General features: G+C 47.2%; 2 protein-coding genes across 3 annotated transcripts; both read left to right on the top strand.

The window, feature by feature from the left end:
• Positions 1-323: 323 nt before the first annotated feature.
• LOC129356047 (reticulon-3-like) lies at positions 324-6,193 on the top strand. Of its 2 annotated transcripts, XM_055025662.1 has the most exons (8): positions 324-422; positions 1,041-1,191; positions 1,290-1,346; positions 1,414-1,552; positions 1,631-1,700; positions 1,874-1,920; positions 5,954-6,012; positions 6,096-6,193. In XM_055025662.1, the coding sequence occupies exons 1-8, from the start codon at positions 383-385 to the stop codon at positions 6,142-6,144; spliced, it is 612 nt and encodes a 203-aa protein (XP_054881637.1). In that variant the 5' UTR covers positions 324-382; the 3' UTR covers positions 6,145-6,193. The 2 variants fall into 2 exon arrangements, with proteins under 2 accessions (XP_054881637.1, XP_054881636.1); XM_055025661.1 differs by having other exon boundaries at positions 337-1,191.
• A 730-nt stretch (positions 6,194-6,923) lies between these two features.
• On the top strand, positions 6,924-25,450 carry cdk15 (cyclin-dependent kinase 15). Its single transcript, XM_055025655.1, is given in 16 exon segments — positions 6,924-7,162; positions 8,492-8,632; positions 8,720-8,781; positions 8,783-8,812; positions 8,943-9,022; positions 9,102-9,121; positions 9,123-9,197; positions 9,462-9,524; positions 9,593-9,716; positions 10,589-10,709; positions 10,863-10,956; positions 11,070-11,083; positions 11,085-11,130; positions 11,207-11,256; positions 23,986-24,128; positions 24,487-25,450. Coding segments are annotated over 16 exon segments (1,335 nt in total). The 5' UTR covers positions 6,924-7,003; the 3' UTR covers positions 24,600-25,450.
• Positions 25,451-27,246: the final 1,796 nt, after the last annotated feature.

The raw sequence follows: 27,246 nt of genomic DNA, 5'->3' as shown, positions 1-27,246 counted from the left end.
ATGGACTGAAGCCCCGCCCCCTCAGCCACCAATCATACTGAGTAATGGGACTGAAGCCCCGCCCCCTCAGCCACCAATCATACTGAGTAATGGGACTGAAGCCCCGCCCCCTCAGCCACCAATCATACTGAGTAATGGGACTGAAGCCCCGCCCCCTCAGCCACCAATCATACTGAGTAATGAGACTGAAGCCCCGCCCCTCAGCCACCAATCATACTGAGTAATGGGACTGAAGCCCCGCCCCCCTCAGCCACCAATCATACTGAGACATGGGACTGAAGCCCCGCCCCCTCAGCCACCAATCATATGAGACATGGGACTGAAGCCCCGCCCCTGAGCTGTTAAAGTCTTGTTGGAGTCTGTGAAGCTCCAGAAGAAGAAGATGGAGGACTCTTCATCACCCATGGATCTCTTTCAGGCAGGTAAGACGCACCTGAACACCTATTGCTGTGTGGTTGCCCTGGAAACTAGCTGTCCCCAGTAAGCTGATTGGCTGTCACTAATCCACTCTGAATGCCCAGTTAAACCAGTACAGAACCTTAAACTGAGACAAATCCAGGGTAGAACTGCAGAACCTCAGCCTGCAACAGAACCGAGCTGCTGTTAGAGACCTAACAGAACCTCCAACTGGACCTGGGACCTGCTAATCTGCTGTGTGGCGTCGGTCACCTGATCGGATCAGCGCTGAGAACAGAGGCTGGTTGTTCCCGACCCACCGGGTCCTGGAGGTTCTGGTAGGTCTGCAGGTCGGTTGTACAACATTTCTGTCTTGGTTCTGCGGTTTGTCATGTGGAGTCCCCAGAGAGGAGATGGGTCAGAACCGGTCCATCAACCTGGGTCTGATTTGCAGGTTCTGTTGGTTCTGGACTTGTTCAGAACCAGTTTTCATAAGCGAGTCCAACGGGACGGCAGTCAGGATGAGATCGTATTCGGGTTCTGGACTTGTTCAGACGTCATATTCTGGATTATGTGTTTGGAGATGAAACTGTTGTGCTGGACCAGAACCGGACCGGATCTGATCAGAACCAGGTTCTCTCCAGCCTTGCAGCTCGCCTATTGGAGGGAACCCAGGAAGTCCTCGGCGGCGTTCCTCTCGTCTCTGATTGTCCTTGTTGGCATGGCGACGCTGTCGGTCATCAGCGCGGTGTCCTACCTGTTGCTGGCCTGTCTCTGCGTCACCATCACCTTCAGGTGGGTGGAGTCCAGCTGACGGGAACCCTAACCTTTAACCCCTAACCCTAACCCCATCACATCACCATGATGTCATGACGACTGCTTCCTGCCAACAGGGTTTATAAATCCCTGATCCAGGCGGTCCAGAAGTCCCACGAAGGTCACCCCTTCAGGTAGGCGACGGAGCCGCCTGGCCTCCGGGCTCCCTGACCTTTAACCCCGTGCCCCGTCCTCTGCCAGGTCTCAGCTGGACCGGGACATCTCTGTTTCCGCGGAGTCGGCCCGGCAGCTGGCTGAGCGGTGCCGGAACCGCCTGAACTGGCTGAGCGTCCAGACCAGGAGGCTGCTGCTGGTGGAGGACCTGGTGGACTCGCTAAAGGTCAGAGGGCAGGATCCGGTCAGAGGGCAGGATCCGGTTCAGTGACCCGGTCCCAGATGGGTTCTGGTTCTGTTGCAGATGGCGGCCATCATGTGGCTGATGACGTACGTCGGCGCGTTGTTCAACGGCGTCACTGTTCTGATCCTGGGTGAGTGGTTCTGGTTCTGGTTCTGGTCCATCTGCTGATCAAACTCCTACTGTAATACTCACAGTCACCACTAGAGGCGCTGAATCGCGGCTCCACCCACTGGCTCCACCCACTGGCTCCACCTTGTTCTTCTAATATGGTCGTTCCTCAGTTCTGCTTATTGTTGTTTGCAGCTGATGTTGTTTTCTTCACCGCGCCGCTGATGTACCAGAAGAAGAAGGTACTTCCTCTTCCTCCTCTTCCTCTTCTTCCTCTTCCTCCTCCTCCTCTTCTTCCTCTTCCTCCTCTTCTTCCTCTTCTTCCTCTTCTCCTCTTCCTCTTCTTCCTCTTCCTCCTCTTCCTCCTCTTCTTCCTCTTCCTCCTCTTCCTCCTATTCTTCCTCTTCCTCCTCTTCTTCCTCTTCCTCTTCTTCTTCCTCTTCCTCTTCTCCTCTTCCTCCTCTTCTTCCTCTTCTTCCTCTTCCTCCTCTTCTTCCTCTTCGTCCTCTTCTTCCTCTTCCTCCTCTTCTTCCTCTTCCTCCTCTTCTTCCTCTTCGTCCTCTTCTTCCTCTTCCTCCTCTTCTTCCTCTTCCTCTCTCTTCCTCTTCCTCTATTCTTCCTTTTTCCTCCTCTTCTTCCTCTTCCTCCTCTTCTTCCTCTTCTCCTCTTCTTCCTCTTCCTCCTCTTCTTCCTCTTCCTCCTCTTCTTCCTCTTCCTCCTCTTCTTCCTCTTCCTCTTCTTCCTCTTCCTCCTCTTCTTCCTCTTCCTCCTCTTCTTCTCTTCCTCCTTCTTCCTCTTCCTCCTCTTCTTCCTCTTCCTCCTCTTCTTCCTCTTCCTCCTCTTCTTCCTCTTCCTCCTCTTCTTCCTCTTCCTCCTCTTCCTCTCTTCTTCCTCTTCCTTCTCTTCTTCCTCTTCCTCCTCTTCTTCCTCTTCTTCCTCTTCCTCCTCTTCCTCCTCTTCTTCCTCTTCCTCCTCTTCTTCCTCTTCCTCCTCTTCTTCCTCTTCCTCCTCTTCTTCCTCTTCCTCCTCTTCTTCCTCTTCCTCCTCTTCTTCCTCTTCCTTCCTCTTCTTCCTCTTCCTTCTCTTCTTCCTCTTCCTCCTCTTCTTCCTCTTCCTCCTCTTCTTCCTCTTCCTCCTCTTCCTCTCTTCTTCCTCTTCTTCTCTTCTTCCTCTTCCTCCTCTTCTTCCTCTTCTTCCTCTTCCTCCTCTTCTTCCTCTTCCTCCTATTCTTCCTTTTCCTCCTCTTCTTCCTCTTCCTCCTCTTCTTCCTCTTCCTCCTCTTCTTCCTCTTCCTCCTCTTCTTCCTCTTCTCCTCTCTTCCTCTTCTTCTTTCTTCCTCTTCCTCCTCTTCTTCTCTTCCTCCTCTCTTCCTCTTCCTCCTCTTCTTCCTCTTCCTCCTCTTCTTCCTCTTCCTCTTCTTCCTCTTCCTCCTATCTTCCTTTTCCTCCTCTTCTTCCTCTTCCTCCTCTTCTTCCTCTTCTTCCTCTTCCTCCTCTTCCTCCTCTTCTTCCTCTTCCTCCTCTTCTTCCTCTTCTTCCTCTTCTTCCTCTTCCTCCTCTTCTTCCTCTTCCTCCTCTTCTTCCTCTTCCTTCTCTTCTTCCTCTTCCTCCTATTCTTCCTCTTCGTCCTCTTCTTCCTCTTCCTCCTCTTCTTCCTCTTCCTCCTATTCTTCTTCCTCTCTTCTTCCTCTTCCTCCTCTCTTCCTCTTCCTCCTCTTCTTCCTCTTCCTCCTCTTCTTCCTCTTCCTCCTCTTCTCCTCTTCTTCCTCTTCTTCTCTTCTTCCTCTTCCTCCTCTTCTTCCTCTTCCTCCTCTTCCTCCTCTTCTTCCTCTTCCTCCTCTTCTTCCTCTTTTCCTCTTCTTCCTCTTCTTCCTCTTCCTCCTCTTCCTCCTCTTCTTCCTCTTCCTCCTCTTCCTCCTCTTCTTCTCTTCTTCCTCTTCCTCCTCTTCTTCCTCTTCTTCCTCTTCCTCCTCTTCCTCCTCTTCTTCCTCTTCCTCCTCTTCCTCCTCTTCTTCCTCTTCCTTCTTTCTTCCTCTTCCTCCTCTTCTTCCTCTTCCTCCTCTTCTTCCTCTTCTCCTCTTCTTCCTCTTCTCTTCCTCTTCTTCCTCTTCCTCCTCTTCCTCCTCTTCTTCCTCTTCCTCCTCTTCTTCCTCTTCTTCCTCTTCTCCTCTTCTTCCTCTTCTTCCTCTTCCTCCTCTTCCTCCTCTTCTTCCTCTTCCTCCTCTTCTTCCTCTTCTTCCTCTTCCTCCTCTTCCTCCTCTTCTTCCTCTTCCTTCTCTTCTTCCTCTTCCTCCTCTTCTTCCTCTTCTTCCTCTTCCTCCTCTTCTTCCTCTTCCTCCTCTTCTTCTCTTCCTCCTCTTCTTCCTCTTCTTCCTCTTCTCCTCTTCCTCCTCTTCCTCCTCTTCTTCCTCTTCTTCCTCTTCTTCCTCTTCCTCCTCTTCTTCCTCTTCTTCCTCTTCTCCTCTTCCTCCTCTTCTTCCTCTTCCTCCTCTTCCTCCTCTTCTTCCTCTTCTTCCTCTTCCTCCTCTTCCTCCTCTTCTTCCTCTTCTTCCTCTTCCTCCTCTTCTTCCTCTTCCTCCTCTTCTCCTCTTCTTCCTCTTCCTCCTCTTCTTCCTCTTCCTCCTCTTCCTCCTCTTCTTCCTCTTCCTCCTCTTCTTCCTCTTCCTCCTCTTCTTCCTCTTCTTCCTCTTCCTCCTCTTCCTCCTCTTCTTCCTCTTCTTCCTCTTCTTCCCTTCCTCTCTTCTTCCTCTTCTTCCTCTTCCTCCTCTTCTTCCTCTTCCTCCTCTTCTTCCTCTTCCTCCTCTTCCTCCTCTTCTTCCTCTTCCTCCTCTTCTTCCTCTTCCTCCTCTTCTTCCTCTTCTTCCTCTTCCTCCTCTTCCTCCTCTTCTTCCTCTTCTTCCTCTTCTTCCTCTTCCTCCTCTTCTCCTCTTCCTCCTCTTCTTCCTCTTCTTCCTCTTCCTCCTCTTCCTCCTCTTCTTCCTCTTCCTCCTCTTCTTCCTCTTCCTCCTCTTCTTCCTCTTCTTCCTCTTCCTCCTCTTCCTCCTCTTCTTCCTCTTCCTCCTCTTCTTCCTCTTCTTCCTCTTCTTCCTCTTCCTCCTCTTCCTCCTCTTCTTCCTCTTCCTCCTCTTCTTCCTTTCTTCCTCTTCTTCCTCTTCCTCCTCTTCCTCCTCTTCTTCCTCTTCCTCCTCTTCTTCCTTTTCCTCCTCTTCTTCCTCTTCCTCCTCTTCTTCCTCTTCTTCCTCTTCCTCCTCTTCTTCCTCTTCCTCCTCTTCCTCCTCTTCTTCTCTTCCTCCTCTTCTTCCTTCCTCCTCTTCTTCCTCTTCTTCCTCTTCCTCCTCTTCTTCCTCTTCCTCCTCTTCTTCCTCTTCTTCCTCTTCCTCCTCTTCTCCTCTTCTTCCTCTTCTTCCTCTTCCTCCTCTTCTTCCTCTTCCTCCTCTTCCTCCTCTTCTTCCTCTTCCTCCTCTTCTTCCTCTTCCTCCTCTTCTTTCTCTTCTTCCTCTTCTTCCTCTTCCTCCTCTTCTTCCTCTTCTTCCTCTTCTCCTCTTCCTCCTCTTCTTCCTCTTCCTCCTCTTCTTCCTCTTCCTCCTCTTCTTCTCTTCTTCCTCTTCCTCTCTTCCTCTTCTTCCTCTTCCTCCTCTTCTTCCTCTTCTTCCTCTTCCTCCTCTTCTTCCTCTTCTTCCTCTTCCTCCTCTTCCTCCTCTTTCTTCCTCTTCCTCCTCTTCTTCCTCTTCTTCCTCTTCTTCCTCTTCCTCCTCTTCCTCCTCTTCTTCCTCTTCCTCCTCTTCTTCCTCTTCCTCCTCTTCTTCCTCTTCCTCCTCTTCTTCCTCTTCTCTTTCTTCCTCTTCCTCCTCTTCCTCCTCTTCTTCCTCTTCCTCCTCTTCTTCCTCTTCTTCCTCTTCTTCCTCTTCCTCCTCTTCCTCTTCCTCCTCTTCTTCCTCTTCCTCCTCTTCTTCCTCTTCCTCCTCTTCTTCCTCTTCTTCCTCTTCCTCCTCTTCTTCCTCTTCTTCCTCTTCCTCCTCTTCCTCCTCTTCTTCCTCTTCCTCCTCTTCTTCTCTTCCTCCTCTTCCTCTTCCTCCTCTTCTTCCTCTTCTTCCTCTTCCTCCTCTTCTTCCTCTTCCTCCTCTTCCTCCTCTTCTTCCTCTTCCTCCTCTTCTTCCTCTTCCTCCTCTTCTTCCTCTTCCTCCTCTTCCTCCTCTTCTTCCTCTTCCTCCTCTTCCTCCTCTTCTTCCTCTTCCTCCTCCACCCTAACCCGGTTCTACGTTCTCTGTGATTTCAGACTCGGATCGATCAGCAGCTGGTTCTGCTTCGGTCCAAACTGGACAAGGTTCTGCTGAGGTGAGTCCGCTCTCCGTCGCCTGGTTACCGTTGCCATGGGGATACCGTTGCCATGGGGATACCTGACGCTGTCTCCGCCTCAGGCTGCAGGACCGGCTGCCTGGAGCCGTGAGGAGGAGCAAAGCGGAGTGAACCTGAGATCGGCCCGGTTCCGACCCAATAAAGAGTTCTGATAAATAAACTGATGTGCCGATGTTATTCATGTCTGCAGAAAAGCCACAGACCATTTCAGAACCAGAACCAATGCTTCACTTAGTTTCAACTGGTCCGGTTCGGTCCAGAATGATCATCAGATTTATTGATCTCTGCATATCTGACCAGCCGGGTCCACAGTAAAGAACCCGGTCTGGAATGGATCTGGTTCTGATAAAGTGCTTAGTCAGAACTGTGGTCTCACCGAGGAACCGGTCCTGGAGGTCCGGTGTCCTGCAGCCTTTAGCTGAGGCTCTGCAGAACCTGAACAGAATAATGAGATCATTACGGTTCTGGAGAACCGAGCCCACACCAGGAGGTCATGAAGCCGTTTCAGTCCAGCGATTTGTACCAGAAGCTCATCTGAAGGATCTCCTGCCCCCTGCTGGCTGCTCTGGTCCTAGCAGAGCTCAGCATGACTTCCTAACTCAGGGGTCTCAAACTCCGGTCCCGGGGGCAGCAGATCCGGTCTGAAGGATCTGCTGCCCCCTCTGAAGGAACTCCGGTCCCGGGGCCCCCCGGGACGTCCCCCTGACCGGATCCTGCGCCCCCCGGGACCGGAGTTTAAGACCCTGAGTTAGGAAGTCATGCTGAGCTCTGCTAGGACCAGAGCAGCCAGCAGGGGCAGCAGATCTCTGCGTATCAGACTGAATGGAGACTGTTGTTCCCAGACCAAGATGGAGGGGGGCAGGGGGGGGTCATGGGACCTGAGAGGGGGGGTCATGGGACGAGTTTGCTTCTCCTCATCCTTGTGACTCATGAGTTAGAAGAAGCAGCTGATGAGTCGAGCGGAGCGAAGATGGAGGAGTTTTCCCGCTGCGTGACGGAGGCCGGCGGCTGGCTGAGGAGCTGCTGCTGGTGCGAGGAGGAGGAAGAGAAGGAGGAAGATGGAGGACCAGAGGAGGAGGAGGACAGTCCCAGGAGCTGCAGGAACTGGACCTCCATCCCGCCTTCTGTGGTACCGGTCCAGATCCTCCACATCCTTCACATGAAATGCTAACTTCCTCACCCTGAAGGTTCTGGTTCTGTTGGGCCTCAGAAACTTTGGTGTCACTTAACACCATTATGAACAGGTGATGTTAAGGTGGATCCATTGTTTTAACGTGGAACCATTGTTTTAAGGTGGAACCATTGTTTTAAGGTGGAACCATTGTTTTAAGGTGGAACCATTGTTTTAACGTGGAACCATTGTTTTAACGTGGAACCATTTTTTAAGGTGGATCCATTGTTTAACGTGGAACCATTGTTTTAAGGTGGATCCATTGTTTTAAGGTGGATCCATTGTTTTAACGTGGAACCATTGTTTTAACGTGGAACCATTGTTTTAAGGTGGAACCATTGTTTTAACGTGGAACCATTGTTTTAAGGTGGATCCATTGTTTTAAGGTGGAACCATTGTTTTAAGGTGGATCCATTGTTTTAAGGTGGAACCATTGTTTTAAGGTGGATCCATTGTTTTAACGTGGAACCATTGTTTTAAGGTGGATCCATTGTTTTAAGGTGGATCCATTGTTTTAAGGTGGATCCATTGTTTTAAGGTGGAACCATTGTTTTAAGGTGGATCCATTGTTTTAAGGTGGATCCATTGTTTTAACGTGGAACCATTGTTTTAACGTGGAACCATTGTTTTAAGGTGGAACCATTGTTTTAACGTGGAACCATTGTTTTAAGGTGGATCCATTGTTTTAAGGTGGATCCATTGTTTTAACGTGGAACCATTGTTTTAACGTGGAACCATTGTTTTAAGGTGGATCCATTGTTTTAAGGTGGATCCATTGTTTTAACGTGGAACCATTGTTTTAAGGTGGATCCATTGTTTTAAGGTGGATCCATTGTTTTAACGTGGAACCATTGTTTTAACGTGGAACCATTGTTTTAAGGTGGATCCATTTTTAAGGTGGATCCATTGTTTAAACGTGGAACCATTGTTTTAAGGTGGAACCATTGTTTTAAGGTGGATCCATTGTTTTAACGTGGAACCATTGTTTTAAGGTGGATCCATTGTTTTAAGGTGGATCCATTGTTTTAACGTGGAACCATTGTTTTAAGGTGGATCCATTGTTTTAAGGTGGATCCATTGTTTTAACGTGGAACCATTGTTTTAAGGTGGATCCATTGTTTTAAGGTGGCTTTTAAGGAGGAAGGTTCTTATCAATGGGCTATATACGCTTTATTTCCTCTTCTTGTGAGCCTGGTTTGTCCTAAGCTGTGTTGGACCCGTCCAGCTGGAAGGAGACATCTTGGCATCTCGCTCTTTTTTCTGCCTGAAAACTCTGTCTGTGTTCAGGTGGGACCCGAAGCTCCCGACCCGTCTGGACCTCAGCCTTACTGGTTCCACACGCTGCAGGTCCGACGGCTCAGGACTCCAAGAGGACGAAGCAACAGTGACCCGCTAAGAGCAGCGACTGCGCAGGAAGTCTTCACCTGGGTCAGCTGATGATGTCATGACGTGTGTGATGTAAGGACCGCATCACGTTCTTCAGAAACTGAAGCTTGACGTTTGCACTGTGCTCAGAAAGCGGGTCTGGAGTTCGGAGCGGCCCGGTCGTACCTGAGTCTGGAGAAGCTGGGAGAAGGAGTTCGCCTCCGTCTACAAGGGCATAAGCAGGTCAGAGGGTCCATGTTTGGTGACATCACGGATGTTATTTCAGATTGTCCTCACACCAGCAGACATGCACCTGAGACGACAGTTTCAGAAAATCACCGCGTTCTCGTTGCAACTCGTTTCTTCTGTTTAGGATCAACGGCCAGCTGGTGGCGCTGAAGGTGATCCGTATGAAGACAGACGAGGGGATCCCGTTCACCGCCATCAGAGAAGGTGACCAATGAGATCTGTCCACCACCCACCTGAGTCCATTTGTGTTTGCACTCACCTGTGTGTGTGTGCGTGTGCACAGCTTCTCTCTTAAAGCATCTGAAAACACGCCAACATCGTCCTCCTGCATGACATCATCCACACCAGAGAGACGCTCACCTTCGTCTTTGAATATGTGGTGAGGAAGGCCTTCTCCCTTCAGCAGCAGTTCCCAGTCTGACCAGAGGGGCGCTGCAGATACAATCTCAATCAGGCCTTGTTGATTTGAGCGAAATGTTGAGAGCTGGCAGCAGATGTTTGACATGTTTCTGGATCTCAGCAGCTCTGATTCGCTGACTTGTATTTGTCTGGTGTTAGTGTAGTAGCTGTTGTCTTCCTGCAGGGGGCAGTGCCGCCCAGAGTGGTAGACTGAAGCTTTCTGATCATTGTGTTGCTGCTGCAGCAGACAGATCTGGCCCAGTATATGACGCAGCACCCCGGTGGACTTCATTCGCACAACGTGCGGGTATGTGCACACACAGCAGGGGGCGCTGCAGGAACTGCATGTTGCACTGATGCTGTTCTTCCATACAGATCTTCATGTTCCAGCTGCTGCGAGCCCTCAGCTACATCCACAGTCGCAGGATCCTGCACCGAGACCTGAAGCCCCACAACCTGCTCATCAGCTACCTGGGAGAGCTCAAGCTGGCCGACTTCGGTGTGTTTTAACACATGTTGTCATGTGGCAGCAATGAAACGTGCTTATGTTCAGCATAAAAGTGAATGTTATATATTAATCTGAACATAAAACAAGCATCATCAAGTTTCATTTCTTGGAGTGAAGTTTTGGACAGAAATGCTTGATGTCATTTAAAAGCACTGATGAATGTAAAGGGTTAATGTTACTCAGACCTGAAGGGAAAGTTTTGAATATTTGTTCGACTGATTGTTCGAAAATAAATATGCTCTAAAATTAGTAATAAGACGTTGAAGTCAAAATCTTGATCTATGCAGTCAGTTCATCATGAACGAAGCTCTTATTGAATAGTTTAAGCTATAATATTTAAATTCACAAAACGACACCAGGAGCAAAACGGATGATTATTTTTATGATAAATGTTTCACTGAAGGAAAGTGATGAAATTGTTTCTGCTTGACCCAGTTTGACCTCACTGGTCTTAAATGTCGATGTCTAAAGTATATTTTACTGAGTTAGATTTGTCTAATTAAAAACAGAAGTCATTTCAGTGTTTCACATAATTGACTCAGTTATGTCAACTGGTTCCAATAAACCTTCATTATAACTTAATGTTGAACAAACTGACATCTGAAATTTATCTTCAGCATTAAGTTAAACAAACTTAACCCTAAACTCAATTTACTGAGCTGAGTTTGTTTTTACTTGAACGATTTTGTTGAAAATAAATATAAAACCTTAAACAGGTTTAGTGGAACCCATTGACATAACTTGGTTAAGTAAATTCAACGTTTCATTTCTTATACTGTAGCACAGAATACTTAGTTTTTTCACTTTTAGAAAAAGCACAGGCCTCTGCTGGGCTTTTAACCCTGAGGGACTCCATGATGCAGGGCTGGCCCGGTCCAAGTCCATTCCTGCCCAGAACTTCTCCTCAGAGGTGGTGACGCTGTGCTATCGGCCCCCCGATGTCCTGATGGGATCCGTCCACTATTCTACGGCCCTGGACATGTGGTGAGCACCGTTCCGCCGCTGCTCCGCCGCCGCAATCACCCCGCCCCCCCGCCGCCCTGCCGCCGCCCCGCCAGCCCCCGCCGTCGCCCCGCCACCGCCCCGCCCCGCCACCGCCGCCTCATCGATCACTAAAGGTTTCTTTGCATGAATCAGGGGGGCAGGCTGCATCTTCATAGAGATGCTGCAGGGAGCGCCAGCGTTCGCAGGAGGTTCTGATGAGCTGGAGCAGCTGCAGAACATCTGGACGGTCAGTTCAACGAGTTCCGATCGGGTCTGAATCCAGTTCTGATCAGATCCACTTTAAGCGCCACCTTAAAGGCTTTGGTTTTGTTGCGGCCGTGTGTTGGTGGTCTTCTGCAGGTTCTGGGCGTCCCCAGAGGACAGCTGGCCTGGGGTCAGTCTGCTGCCTCATTACACACCACCAGGTGAGCTCATGTGTCCACGTTGACATGCTGAAGGTCCTCCGCATATTAACGTATATTTCTGTTTTCACCTTAGAGTGCTTCATTCACTGCAGGCCGAAGCTTTTTAGAGATGTCTGGAAAAGGTAAGCTAAGCCAATGTCATGACTGCAAGGGCAACAAACTACCAGAATAAAGTTTATTGTCTTTACAGTAAAATATCAAAAAATAAAGGAATTTTTTTCTTCATATTTTGAAACTATAAATTATGGAATCATTTAAGTCATTTATATGATAAAGTGATAGAAAACCTAATGCAGTTTCTTCCTCAGTGAGATTCTGACACTGGGAGCAGGTTACTGGTTCCTCAGTCAGCAGGTGCCAGTCAGGCATGGTAGATCTGAACTTTGACCTCAAAATGAGAGACTTCAGACTGTTAGGAGGAACCCCAGAGCTCCGTCAGGTTAAAGCGCTTCATGTGAAGTTCAGATGTTTTTGCTCCAATAGGATCCAGGGAAGTGAGTTGCTCCTCATTTTCAACAGTGGAGCTATAAAGGTTATCATTTTGGAGAAAGTCTCATCAACATCAACATTTCCACTAAACAAGAGGCGAAAATGAATATCATGTTTGATGGAGGAAAATCCTCAGACTCTGAGCTCAACGCGAGACGCCACTGAGCAGCAAGCTAGTTTTAAAAATATTGAACAACTCATTTAATTTCACATAATTATTCTGGGAAAAGCCATTTGTTTGTTACTTAATGAAATATGTCATATTTTTGTTGTGAATGACTTATACTCACACAGAAACGAGGTCATTAGTTCAAGTTTGCTGTTTATTGATGGTTCAGAAACTCCTGCTGCTGAATGCGCCACAGGTCAACAGGTCAACCTGAACAGGTCAACAGGTCAACCTGAACAGGTCAACAGGTCAACCTGAACAGGTCAACAGGTCAACCTGAACAGGTCAACAGGTCAACCTGAACAGGTCAACAGGTCAACCTGAACAGGTCAACAGGTCAACCTGAACAGGTGATCAAACCCTGAGGACCTTTTGACTCTCTTTGTTGTTTAGCACACCAGTTGCCTTAGTTAAAAACATTCAGTCCATTAGGATATCAGGTTTCCAGGCTTGATATTTATTTAGTGATTATTAGTAAGTGCTCTCTTGAACACAGCAGTGGTTGCTGATTGAAACTCCTGCTCTGATGGTCAGTTGGTCTTTGAGTCCCTTTTTTATTTAGGTAATGAAACTAAAATACACAGAATTGTGCAGCACCTTGAAAGAAAATTACTGAAATTATTACATTTGTTGGGTCATTAATTTGAACACATTTTGTTGATTTTTTTTCTTCAATAAAGGATCTTAGTGATCAGAAGACATGCTGGTTTCAGCTTCCTGGTCACGTTCAGTTTGTCACCTGCTGCTGAGATCAACTCAAAACCTTCCATGATCGATCGATCAATTATTATTGACATATTGAGCACGTCTGAACAAGACAGAGCAAAGAGACATGCATCAGGAAGTAAGCACATGTAGCAACATTGAGATAAAACAGACATGAGTGAAAGGTGACATCACGGAGTGCAACCATTTACTGTTGCATGACCATGAAACCGTGCAGCTCGCTCTCCCAGGCAACAGTCTGATATGATGGTATTATCTCGGAGCAAGTCCTTGGGAGCGCTCTGCTCCACAGTGACATGGACGATTTCAGAAGGGAGCGAGGAGAGCAGGAGCGTCATGTTCACTTATCTTCCTGGAGATCTGAGATATCCAGCCAGCCGAGGCGAACACAGTTCAGATACAGAAAGCTTTAGGTCGGGTAGATGTTACATTTCAATCTGCCTAAAGTCTCACCGATCCATCGGCTCATTCCAATCATCCAAATCAGTGTGGCCGTCCAACTGAACCGAAACAAGCAACTTCTCCAGGATGGATTCCTTCCTGCTAGAGAGTTTTAGAGTCTGCAGCTCGGCTACGAGTCTCAGCAAGAATCGCATCCAACTTGCGTCTCTGATCCACAGCATGTCAGTCTGAGTGTTCGCTAGTCGGCCCAATCCGTCACTAATTTATCGACATGCCAGGTATCCGCCAACTCCAAACAGAGATCCTGTTTGTCATGAATAAACCCAGGATGTTTCCCTCTGGGTGTGTCCTCTGTCCAGGTTTCTCCTCAAGAAAATTTGATCAATTGCGCTGAGAGAGCAGCTGACCAGATCCATTTGTAGATTTGGGGATGAGCAAGAAAGGCTTCAAAAAAAGAGAGGAAAAGACAGAACAAAAACAGGAGGCAGGGCAGCAAGGGAGCAGAGGAAAAAAGTGTTCACCTTCAGCAAGAGCTACAGAGAGAGAAAAAAGCTAAGCCTAAGCTAAAGTCTAAGATTTGGCAGATAAAGTGTTTAATCACCACTGGCTGCGTGTGTCTACTTTCAGGGTTAGGGCTTGGGGGCGTGGCCAAGGGCCTGGGAGATGAAATAGGTGAGAGGAGGGGGACACCCTGGACAGGTGTCTGGACCATCACAGATAAAGACAGGACAATGATGCATGCTAAGGCTGATTTAGAGAGACCATGGCGGGAGGAAGCTGGAGTACCTGGGGAAAATCTGGCATTCCAGGAGACAATATGCTAACTTCTTTTCCTCAGGGTAGGATTGTTGCAAAGATCCTAGGCAGTTGGTATCCTAGTTCTACCAACTGCCTCTCCGTGCTGCCTGCTTGGCGTAAACATCCCAAATGGACCCGGATGAGAGTAGTGCTAAGTTGCTAAATAAAAGCTAATTCTGGGTTTAGATTCTGCACAGTGGCGCAGTGTCCTGGGTTCGATTCTTTCTGCACGGAGTCTGCAGGTTGTCCCTGCATGATGGGTTCTCTCCGGTTCTCCGGCTTCCTCCTGTGAAGTGCACAATTCAGAGACTGAGATCCAGACAAAAGTTAGGGAGCAAAAACAATCTTTAATACATCTGCAGACGGAGAGCAAGAAATATACTGCATTAGGCACAAATTAGGATCCGCTCTGAGGAACCCAGAGTTGCATAGTTACTTTATTCATCTCTCTTTACTACCGAGGCAGAGACTCAATCTTCTAAGACCAAACAAAAGAAACAAAGGAAAACATACGAAACCTTGTATGCTCATTCACTGTAATGTCTATGGGAGGTGAAAACTAAACACTCTATCTCCATGCAGGGAAGGCCACGGGAAAAACAGCGAGTTCCCAAATAACTGTCTGGGGAAGTTCAGCAACCCTGGAAACTTACTGCAGTAGACACATCTTGGTTCATTAGTTTGTACATCGTTTCCAGCTGCACAGAAAAACACCTTGACTGTGATTCAAAAAACATTACATTTATATGACACATAAAGGAACATCATTTAATATGAATAAACTTCTTCACACTCCCACAGTCCAAAACATGACTGTCAGGTTAACTGGTCTCTCCAAATTTCTTGGTGACCTCTCCATGGTGACCCTGCCTCTCGTTCGTTGACAGTTGGAGGCACCAGCACCTTCTGACCCCACAAGGGACACGGGTGTTAGAAGATGGATGGATGGATGATGGATGGATGATTAATGGATGGATGGATGGATGGATGATGGATGGATGGATGATGGATGGATGATGGATGGATGGATGGATGATGGATGGATGATGGATGGATGATGTATGGATGGATGATGGATGATGGATGGATGATGGATGGATGATGATGGATGGATGGATGATGGATGGATGATGGATGGATGATGGATGGATGGATGATGGATGGATGATGGATGGATGGATGATGGATGGATGATGGATGGATGGATGATGGATGATGGATGGATGGATGACGGATGGATGACGGATGGATGATGGATGGATGATGTATGGATGGATGGATGGATGGATGGATGGATGATGGATGGATGATGGATGGATGGAGGATGATGGATGATGGATGGATGATGATGGATGGATGGATGATGGATGGATGATGGATGGATGGATGACGGATGGATGACGGATGGATGATGGATGGATGATGTATGGATGGATGATGGATGATGGATGGATGATGGATGGATGGATGATGGATGGATGATGGATGGATGGAGGATGATGGATGATGGATGGATGATGATGGATGGATGGATGATGGATGGATGATGGATGGATGGATGACGGATGGATGACGGATGGATGATGGATGGATGATGGATGGATGGATGATGGATGGATGATGGATGGATGGAGGATGATGGATGATGGATGGATGATGATGGATGGATGGATGGATGGATGATGGATGGATGATGGATGGATGGATGACGGATGGATGATGGATGGATGATGTATGGATGATGTATGGATGGATGGATGGATGATGGATGGATGATGGATGGATGGATGGATGATGGATGATGGATGGATGATGATGGATGGATGATGGATGGATGGATGACGGATGGATGACGGATGGATGATGGATGGATGATGTATGGATGGATGGATGGATGATGGATGGATGGATGATGGATGATGATGGATGGATGGATGGATGATGGATGATGGATGGATGATGATGGATGGATGGATGATGGATGGATGATTAATGGGTGGATGGATGGATGGATGATGGATGGATGGATGATGGATGGATGATGGATGGATGGATGGATGATGGATGGATGGATGATGGATGGATGATGGATGGATGATGGATGGATGATGTATGGATGGATGATGGATGGATGGATGATGGATGGATGGATGATGGATGGATGGATGATGGATGGATGGATGATGGATGGATGATGGATGGATGGATGATGGATGATGGATGATGGATGGATGGATGATGGATGGATGATGGATGGATGGATGGATGATGGATGATGGATGGATGATGATGGATGGATGATGGATGGATGATGGATGGATGATGGATGGATGGATGACGGATGGATGATGGATGGATGATGTGGGATGATGTATGGATGGATGGATGGATGATGGATGGATGGATGGAGGATGGATGGATGATGGATGATGGGATGGATGATGATGGATGGATGGATGATGGATGGATGATGGATGGATGATGGATGGATGGATGACGGATGGATGACGGATGGATGATGGATGGATGATATATGGATGGATGGATGGATGATGGATGATGGATGGATGGATGATGGATGGATGATGGATGGATGGATGGATGATGGATGATGGATGGATGATGGATGGATGGATGATGGATGGATGATGGATGGATGATGGATGGATGGATGACGGATGATGTATGGATGGATGATGGATGGATGATGTATGGATGGATGATGGATGGATGGATGATGGATGGATGGATGATGGATGGATGGATGATGGATGGATGATGGATGGATGGATGATGGATGGATGATGGATGGATGGATGGATGGATGATATGGATGGATGATGGATGGATGATGGATGGATGGATGATGGATGATGGATGGATGGATGATGGATGGATGGATGATGGATGGATGGATGATGTATGGATGGATGATGGATGGATGGATGATGGATGGATGATGATGGATGGATGATGGATGGATGGATGATGGATGGATGATGATGATGGATGGATGATGGATGATGGATGGATGATGGATGGATGATGGATGGATGGATGGATGGATGATGGATGGATGATGGATGGATGGATGATGGATGGATGATGGATGGATGATGGATGGATGGATGATGGATGGATGATGGATGGATGATGTATGGATGGATGGATGATGGATGGATGATGGATGGATGGATGGATGATGGATGATGGATGGATGATGGATGGATGGATGATGGATGGATGATTAATGGGTGGATGGATGGATGGATGATGGATGGATGGATGATGATGGATGATGGATGGATGGATGGATGATGGATGGATGGATGATGGATGGATGATGGATGGATGATGGATGGATGATGTATGGATGGATGGATGGATGGATGGATGGATGGATGATGGATGGATGGATGATGGATGGATGGATGATGGATGGATGATGGATGGATGGATGATGGATGATGGATGATGGATGGATGGATGATGGATGGATGATGGATGGATGGATGGATGATGGATGATGGATGGATGATGATGGATGGATGGATGATGGATGGATGATGGATGGATGATGGATGGATGGATGGGATGGATGATGGATGGATGATGTATGGATGATGTATGGATGGATGGATGGATGATGGATGGATGATGGATGGATGGATGGATGATGGATGATGGATGGATGATGATGGATGGATGGATGATGGATGGATGATGGATGGATGATGGATGGATGACGGATGGATGACGGATGGATGATGGATGGATGATATATGGATGGATGGGATGATGGATGATGATGGATGGATGATGATGGATGATGATGGATGGATGGATGATGGATGATGGATGGATGATGATGGATGGATGGATGATGGATGGATGATGGATGGATGATGGATGGATGGATGACGGATGGATGATGTATGGATGGATGGATGATGATGGATGATGTATGGATGGATGATGATGGATGATGATGGATGATGGATGATGGATGGATGGATGATGGATGGATGATGGATGGATGGATGATGGATGGATGATGGATGGATGGATGGATGGATGATGGATGGATGGATGATGGATGGATGATGGATGGATGGATGATGGATGGATGGATGGATGGATGATGGATGGATGGATGATGGATGGATGGATGATGTATGGATGGATGATGGATGGATGGATGATGGATGGATGGATGATGGATGGATGATGGATGGATGGATGATGGATGGATGATGGATGATGGATGGATGATGGATGATGGATGGATGATGGATGGATGATGGATGGATGGATGGATGGATGATGGATGGATGATGGATGGATGGATGATGGATGGATGATGGATGGATGATGGATGGATGGATGATGGATGGATGATGGATGGATGATGTATGGATGATGGATGATGGATGGATGGATGATGGATGATGATGGATGGATGGATGATGGATGGATGATGGATGGATGATGATGGATGGGGATGATGGATGGATGGATGATGGATGGATGATGGATGGATGGATGATGATGGATGGATGGATGATGATGATGGATGGATGATGGATGGATGATGGATGGATGGATGATGGATGGATGGATGGATGGATGATGGATGGATGGATGATGGATGGATGATGTATGGATGGATGATGGATGGATGGATGATGGATGGATGATGGATAGATGGATGATGGATGGATGATGGATGGATGGATGATGGATGGATGATGGATGATGGATGATGATGGATGATGGTTGGATGATGGATGGATGATGTATGGATGGATGGATGGATGGATGATGGATGGATGGATGATGGATGGATGATGGATTGATGGATGATGGATGGATGGATGGATGGATGATGGATGGATGATGGATGGATGGATGATGGATGGATGGATGGATGGATGGATGATGGATGGATGGATGATGGATGATTAATGGATGGATGGATGATGGATGGATGGATGATGGATGGATGGATGATGATGGATGGATGGATGATGGATGGATGATGGATGGATGATGTATGGATGGATGATGGATGGATGGATGATGGATGGATGATGGATGGATGGATGGATGATGGATGGATGATGTATGGATGATGTATGGATGGATGGATGGATGATGGATGGATGATGGATGGATGGATGGATGGATGGATGGATGATGATGGATGGATGGATGATGGATGGATGATGGATGGATGATGGATGGATGGATGACGGATGGATGACGGATGGATGATGGATGGATGATGTATGGATGGATGGATGGATGATGGATGATGGATGGATGGATGATGGATGGATGATGGATGGATGGATGGATGATGGATGATGGATGGATGATGATGGATGGATGGATGATGGATGGATGATGGATGGATGGATGACGTGGATGATGTATGGATGGATGGATGATGGATGGATGATGTATGGATGGATGGATGGATGGATGATGGATGGATGGATGATGGATGGATGGATGATGGATGGATGATGGATGGATGGATGATGGATGGATGATGGGATGGATGGATGGATGATGGATGGATGGATGATGGATGGATGATGGATGGATGGATGATGGATGGATGGATGGATGGATGATGGATGGATGGATGATGGATGGATGGATGATGTATGGATGGATGATGGATGGATGGATGATGGATGGATGGATGATGGATGGATGATGGATGGATGGATGATGGATGGATGATGGATGATGGATGGATGATGGATGATGGATGGATGATGGATGGATGATGGATGGATGGATGGATGGATGATGGATGGATGATGGATGGATGGATGATGGATGGATGATGGATGGATGATGGATGGATGGATGATGGATGGATGATGGATGGATGATGTATGGATGGATGGATGATGGATGGATGGATGATGGATGGATGATGGATGGATGGATGATGGATGGATGATGGATGATGGATGATGGATGGATGGATGATGGATGGATGATGATGGATGGATGGATGATGGATGGATGGATGATGGATGGATGGATGATGATGGATGGATGATGGATGGATGATGGACAGATGGGATGGATGATGGATGGATGGATGATGGATGGATGATGTATGGATGGATGATGGATGATGGATGATGATGGATGGATGATGATGGATGGATGATGGATGGATGATGGATGGATGGATGATGGATGGATGATGGATGATGGATGATGGATGATGGATGATGATGGATGATGTATGATGGATGATGGATGGATGGATGGATGGATGATGGATGGATGATGGATTGATGGATGATGGATGGATGGATGGATGGATGATGGATGGATGATGGATGGATGGATGATGGATGGATGGATGGATGGATGATGGATGGATGGATGGGATGATTAATGGATGGATGGATGATGGATGGATGGATGATGGATGGATGGATGATGGATGGTATGGATGATGGATGGATGATGGATGGATGGATGTATGGATGGATGATGGATGGATGATGATGGATGATGATGGATGGATGGATGGATGATGGATGGATGATGTATGGATGGATGATGGATGATGATGGATGGATGGATGGATGATGGATGGATGGATGATGGATGGATGGATGGATGGATGGATGGATGGATGGATGATGGATGGATGGATGGATGGATGGATGGATGATGGATGGATGATGGATGGATGGATGGATGATGGATGGATGGATGGATGGATGGATGATGGATGGATGGATGGATGATGGATGGATGGATGGATGGATGGATGGATGGATGGATGGATGGATGGATGGATGGATGATGGATGGATGGGTGGATGGATGATGGGATGGATGATGTATGGATGGATGATGGATGGATGATGGATGGATGTATGGATGGATGGATGGATGGATGATGGATGATTAATGGATGGATGATGGATGGATGGATGATGGATGGATGATGATGGATGGGATGGATGGATGGATGGATGATGGATGATTAATGGATGGATGGATGGATGGATGATGGATGGATGATGGATGGATGGATGATGGATGGATGATGGATGGATGGATGGATGGATGATGGATGGATGATGGATGATTATGGATGATGGATGGATGGATGGATGGATGGATGATGGGATGATGGATGGATGATGGATGGATGGATGGATGATGGATGGATGGATGATGGATGGATGATGGATGATGGATGGATGGATGATGGATGGATGATGGATGGATGGATGATGGATGGATGGATGATGGATGGATGGATGGATGATGGATGGATGGATGATGGATGGATGGATGGATGATGGATGGATGGATGATGGATGGATGGATGGATGATGATGATGATGGATGGATGGATGGATGATGGATTGGATGATGATGATGGATGGATGATGGATGGATGGATGGATGATGGATGGATGGATGATGGATGATGGATGATGGATGATGGATGGATGGATGTGGATGGATGGATGATGGATGGATGGATGATGATGATGGATGATGGATGGATGGATGATGGATGGATGATGGATGGATTGATGGATGGGATGGATGGATGGATGATGGATGGATGGATGGATGATGGATGGATGATGTATGGATGGATGATGATGGATGGATGATGGATGGATGGATGATGATGGATGGATGATGGATGGATGATGGATGGATGATGTATGGATGGATGATGGATGGATGGATGATGGATGGATGATGTTGGATGATGGATGGATGATGATGGATGGATGATGGATGATGGATGGATGATGGATGGATGATGGATGGATGATGGATGGATGATGGATGATGATGGATGGATGATGGATGGATGATGGATGGATGATGGATGGATGGATGATGGATGATGGATGGATGATGGATGGATGGATGGATGATGGATGGATGATGGATGGATGATGGATGGATGATGGATGGATGATGTATGGATGGATGGATGGATGATGATGGATGATGGATGGATGATGGATGGATGATGGATGGGATGATGGATGATGATGGATGGATGGATGATGGATGGATGGATGATGGATGGATGATGATGGATGAGATGGATGATGGATGGATGGATGATGGATGGATGGATGGATGATGGATGGATGGATGATGGATGGATGATGGATGGATGATGTATGGATGGATGATGGATGGATGATGGATGGATGATGGATGGATGATGTATGGATGGATGGATGGATGATGGATGGATGATGGATGGATGGATGGATGGATGGATGGATGGATGATGGATGGATGATGATGGATGATGTATGGATGGATGGATGGATGGATGGATGGATGGATGATGGATGGATGATGGATGGATGATGGATGGATGATGATGGATGGATGGATGATGGATGGATGATGATGGATGGATGATGGATGGATGATGGATGGATGGATGATGGATGGATGATGATGGATGATGTATGGATGGATGGATGATGGATGATGGATGGATGATGATGGATGGATGGATGATGGATGGATGGATGATGGATGGATGGATGATGGATGGATGATGGATGGATGATGGATGGATGGATGATGGATGGATGGATGATGGATGGATGATGGATGGATGGATGATGGATGGATGGATGATGGATGGATGGATGATGGATGGATGATGGATGGATGGATGATGGATGGATGATGGATGGGATGGATGATGGATGGATGGATGGATGATGGATGGATGATGTATGGATGGATGATGGATGGATGGATGATGGATGGATGATGGATGGATGATGATGGATGGATGGATGATGGATGGATGATGTATGGATGGATGGATGGATGATGGATGGATGATGGATGGATGGATGATGGATGGATGATGGATGGATGATGTATGGATGGATGGATGGATGATGGATGGATGATGGATGGATGGATGATGGATGGATGATGGATGGATGATGGATGGATGATGTATGGATGGATGGATGGATGGATGATGGATGATGGATGGATGATGATGGATGATGGATGATGGATGGATGATGGATGGATGGATGGATGATGGATGGATGATGATGGATGGATGGATGATGGATGGATGATGGATGGATGATGTATGGATGGATGATGGATGGATGGATGATGGATGGATGATGGATGGATGGATGGATGGATGATGGATGGATGGATGATGGATGATGGATGGATGATGGATGGATGGATGATGGATGGATGATGGATGGATGATGATGATGGATGGATGGATGATGGATGATGGATGATGGATGGATGGATGATGGATGATGTATGGATGGATGATGGATGATGGATGGATGATGGATGGATGATGGATGGATGGATGGATGATGGATGGATGATGGATGGATGATGGATGGATGGATGGATGATGGATGGATGATGTATGGATGGATGATGGTTGGATGGATGATGGATGGATGATGTATGGATGGATGATGGATGGATGATGGATGGATGGATGATGGATGGATGATGATGGATGGATGATGGATGATGGATGGATGATGATGATGGATGGATGGATGATGATGGATGGATGGATGATGGATGGATGATGGATGGATGATGGATGGATGATGGATGGATGATGGATGATGGATGGATGATGGATGGATGGATGGATGATGGATGGATGATGGATGGATGATGATGATGGATGGATGATGTTGGATGGATGATGGATGGATGTATGTATGGATGATGGATGGATGATGGATGGATGGATGATGGATGGATGATGGATGGATGGATGGATGATGGATGATGGATGGATGATGGATGGATGGATGATGGATGGATGATGGATGGATGATGATGATGGATGATGGATGATGGATGATGGATGATGGATGATGGATGATGATGGATGGATGGATGATGGATGGATGGATGGATGATGGATGATGGATGGATGATGGATGGATGGATGGATGGATGATGGATGGATGATGGATGATGATGGATGGATGATGATGGATGGATGGATGGATGATGGATGGATGATGGATGGATGGATGGATGATGGATGGATGATGGATGATGGATGGATGGATGATGGATGATGTATGGATGGATGGATGGATGATGGATGGATGATGGATGATGGATGGATGATGGATGGATGATGGATGGATGATGGATGGATGAGCTGCTAACATGCTTTCTGCTCGGTCTCTGATCCTCTGCATCAGGTTGGAGCAGCTCTCCTGTAAGACTGATGACCTGGTCCAGAAGATGCTCAGGCTGGTTCCGACAGAACGGATTTCAGCTCAGGAGGCTTTGCAGCATCCATATTTTAGCACGCTTCCTGCTCCCATCATGCACCTCAAAGATGGTAATTCCACCACCTGCTAATGAGCCAAAAAAAATCTTTTCAGATGAATGTGTAATCCTGAACCATGGAGCAGAGATTTTATATTCAGATTTGCTAAATGTAGCCACTATAAGCTCCACCTGCAAACGGGTTGGCTAACAGGCCAAGTAAAGGTGTGCTCTGATTGGCCAGTCTCTGAAGCCAGCAGGGGGCAGCACCTCCAGCTGTCAGCTGTGCTGCAGGACAATCGGAGCTCAGCGGAGAGGCTGCATCTCCGCTGAGCAGGTCATGTTCAGGACCTTGGAACATCAGCATCACATCTTATACACAGAAGAAAATCCAAATTATTTGAATGAAAGTATAATTTGCTGTTTTTCAGCTGTGTCCATCTTCAAAGTCCCTGGAGTTCGCCTGGAGACAGAGTTCAGAGACATCTTGAACCCTGGACGGAAACTGAAATCTGCCCGGCTTCCTGCCGCCGGCTGCTGGTGATCAAAGCACCAATCAGATCAACGGGACCTGACAAGACGAGGGAAGGGGCAAACCAACCCTTTAGGGAGATGGATTCATAAACTTGGGATAGATTTCTGATGCTCTGGTCCAGGGCAGCTGCGGCTATGATGCAGCTTTGGAGTCCTCTGGACTTGATCAACACTATGCAGAACAATTAGCAGAGAGCGTCTCCAGTGGGTGTGGTCCTTCCAGTTCTTTTCCTGAATCGACACCGATCCAGAGAGTCTTTCTGCTCCTCCAGAAACAGGTTCTGGTCCACAGGGCGTAACCGTTCTGTTTTGTTTCAGGCTGCAACACGTCTCCGTCTCTCACTGCGTTCCTGTTTGTGCATTAAGTTTCAGTCTGTCCTCACGTCTCTAGTGACAATCGGCTGCAGACAAGTTTCCACGGGAACTTTCATTAGTTATTTCGATGTTCTCATTGGGATCAGTTACCATGATGACCTTCACAATTGAACAAGCCTCTATTTCCATGGTTCTGTTAGAGAGCAGGCAGACGGAGGAGATGCTCTCTGAAGCTCACTTCTGCCTGACCATTGATGTTGGGACTGAGAGCCAGAAGCTGTAACTGCTGAGATGTTTATACATTTATGTATATTTGTTTGTTCATTTGATTTCCAAAGAAATGAAAAGAAAAGCATTCAGAGCTCTGCTGAAGCCTGTTGTTGCCTTTTTCACCTTGACTGCTGGTTTTATCCTGTTGAAGGTTTAAACCCCCACAGGGCTTTAAAACGGTTATTATTTTCAATAATGATTAGAAATACCGATCAATAAATGCCTCGGCTTCCCTTCGCCTCCACCAGGTGGCAGCAAATATCATATTAGTTCTCTTTTTTTTCAATCTCATGAAGCGCAGCTTCTGCTGCTGGGGATGATGATGATGATGATGATGATGATGATGATGATGATGATGATGATGATGATGATGATGATGATGGCTTGGTTCTGATGAAGGGTGGTCAGAACTGTTGAGCGAATGTTCAGAGGAAAGTAGTTAATAATCCGAGCCGTCAGTGAAGGCAGCACCAGCAGAAACTCCGACCGGAAACAGCTGAGAGATTTTCCCAGTCGGGACCAGAACCACAGAACCGAACCTGGAGAAGAGTTTTTCAGGGGACCAGTTCAGCCCGGTACCAGCTGGAGGTCCTGCCGGAAGTGGTTCCGGTTCGGCGGGGAGTGTTTATGGCGTTATTGGTGAGTTCAGGGGAACCAGAAGTTTTTGTATGAAGTTCGATCCCGCTTGTGGTTCTGGGGCCTTTGGATTCTCCTGGGTTCGGAGGGTATTTTCAGAACTTTTCGGGTCTGTTTGGTTTTGTTTAGCTGAATGTCGTTGGTTTCATGGACCCAGAACTCCCGCAGAGTCCAGCAGAACTCCGAACCTCCGGTTCCGATGTGTTCAGGTTCCGTTAGTGAACACAGTGTTTCACTCTGCAGCCGGTGCACGATGTCAGGGTGGGTTCTGATCCCGGAGAACCTCTCTTTGGACCGACACAGGGCCGGCTATAGCTGGGGCCCAGGGGGGCCAGGGCCCCTCAGAAGAACCCAGGATCCATTCATAAGAAGTTTGTTTGTGATGTTCCAAAAGCATCATTGTGTCGCTGGTCAGTGTCATCATTTGGCTTCTATATATGCAGCTATTATATCATATCAGGTGAGATCATAGGGAGCCGTCCTTCAAAGTCACAGCTGACTTTTGAAACTTTTCAGACTTTAATTCGCGGCTGACGAAGAAGTCTGGGATAATGTTCTGTTTCTTGTACATTTATTCCTGTGTAATCGACTTAAAGCGTTTTTTGTCAATATTTGCTGTGGATATAATACAGCCTGTAAGTTGATGTCAAGAATTTTCGCTTATCAATCAATCAATCAATCAATCAATCAATTACATTTTATTTGATTAGCTCATTTCAGCAGCAAGACATTTCATTTTAAAATCTATTCTTTGAGCTACAGGGAGCCAGTGGAGGGACTTTATGTTTCTATCACTGCGAGGAATCGACATCTACTCGACTTTCATCATTTTTATAGTCCACCTTAAAATATATGACGTTTATCAACCTCTAATATGTATGCATAACGACGCCCCTCATATACCTATGGCTAGAACCGGCCCTGGAACGGCAGAACCGGCCCTGGACCGGCAGAACCGGCCCTGGACCGGCAGAACCGGCCCTGGACCGGCAGAACCGGCCCTGGACCGGCAGAACCGGCCCTGGAGAACATGGTCCCAGCTGTACCCTGCAACCTTTCAGACGACCCGCTGAGCCCAGGCTCAGTTCAGGATGTTGTGGACTGAGTTTAGTCCAGTTTGGGCCCATCTTGAGCAGAACCCGCCAGGTTCTAGGTTCTGAGACAGATCCAAAGCTCACAAGTTGAACTAACTAGTACCAACTAGTTAAACTACAGGTGAACTAAGTAACTGTCTCATCCAGGCGGAGGTCCACCAGATGGAAGGAGAGGATTTCCTGTCCAAAGATGAAATCCGCCGCTCCCAGCTCTGTAATGCAGGAAGTGATGTCACACAGCAATTAACTGATTGGAATCAGTAAATAGGACTGATGTTGTCCTGTAGCTGGTTCTGACCCACAGCACAGGGTCAGAACCAGGGGATCTCCAACGTCCCCTCA

Source organism: Poeciliopsis prolifica, unplaced genomic scaffold (assembly GCF_027474105.1).
Source record: "Poeciliopsis prolifica strain line A6 unplaced genomic scaffold, Auburn_PproV2 SCAFFOLD154, whole genome shotgun sequence".
In the NCBI taxonomy this organism is placed as follows: domain Eukaryota; kingdom Metazoa; phylum Chordata; class Actinopteri; order Cyprinodontiformes; family Poeciliidae; genus Poeciliopsis; species Poeciliopsis prolifica.
This window is presented reverse-complemented; position numbering and strand designations above follow the sequence as displayed.

Excerpts from the sequence above, each read along its gene's own strand:
- LOC129356047 (XM_055025661.1), top strand. The coding sequence starts at position 788 with ATGTGGAGTCCCCAGAGAGGAGATGGGTCAGAACCGGTCCATCAACCT. Across the intron at positions 1,192-1,289 it reads TGCGTCACCATCACCTTCAG|GGTTTATAAATCCCTGATCC; the intron begins GTGGGTGGAGTC and ends TCCTGCCAACAG. Across the intron at positions 1,553-1,630 it reads ACCTGGTGGACTCGCTAAAG|ATGGCGGCCATCATGTGGCT; the intron begins GTCAGAGGGCAG and ends GTTCTGTTGCAG.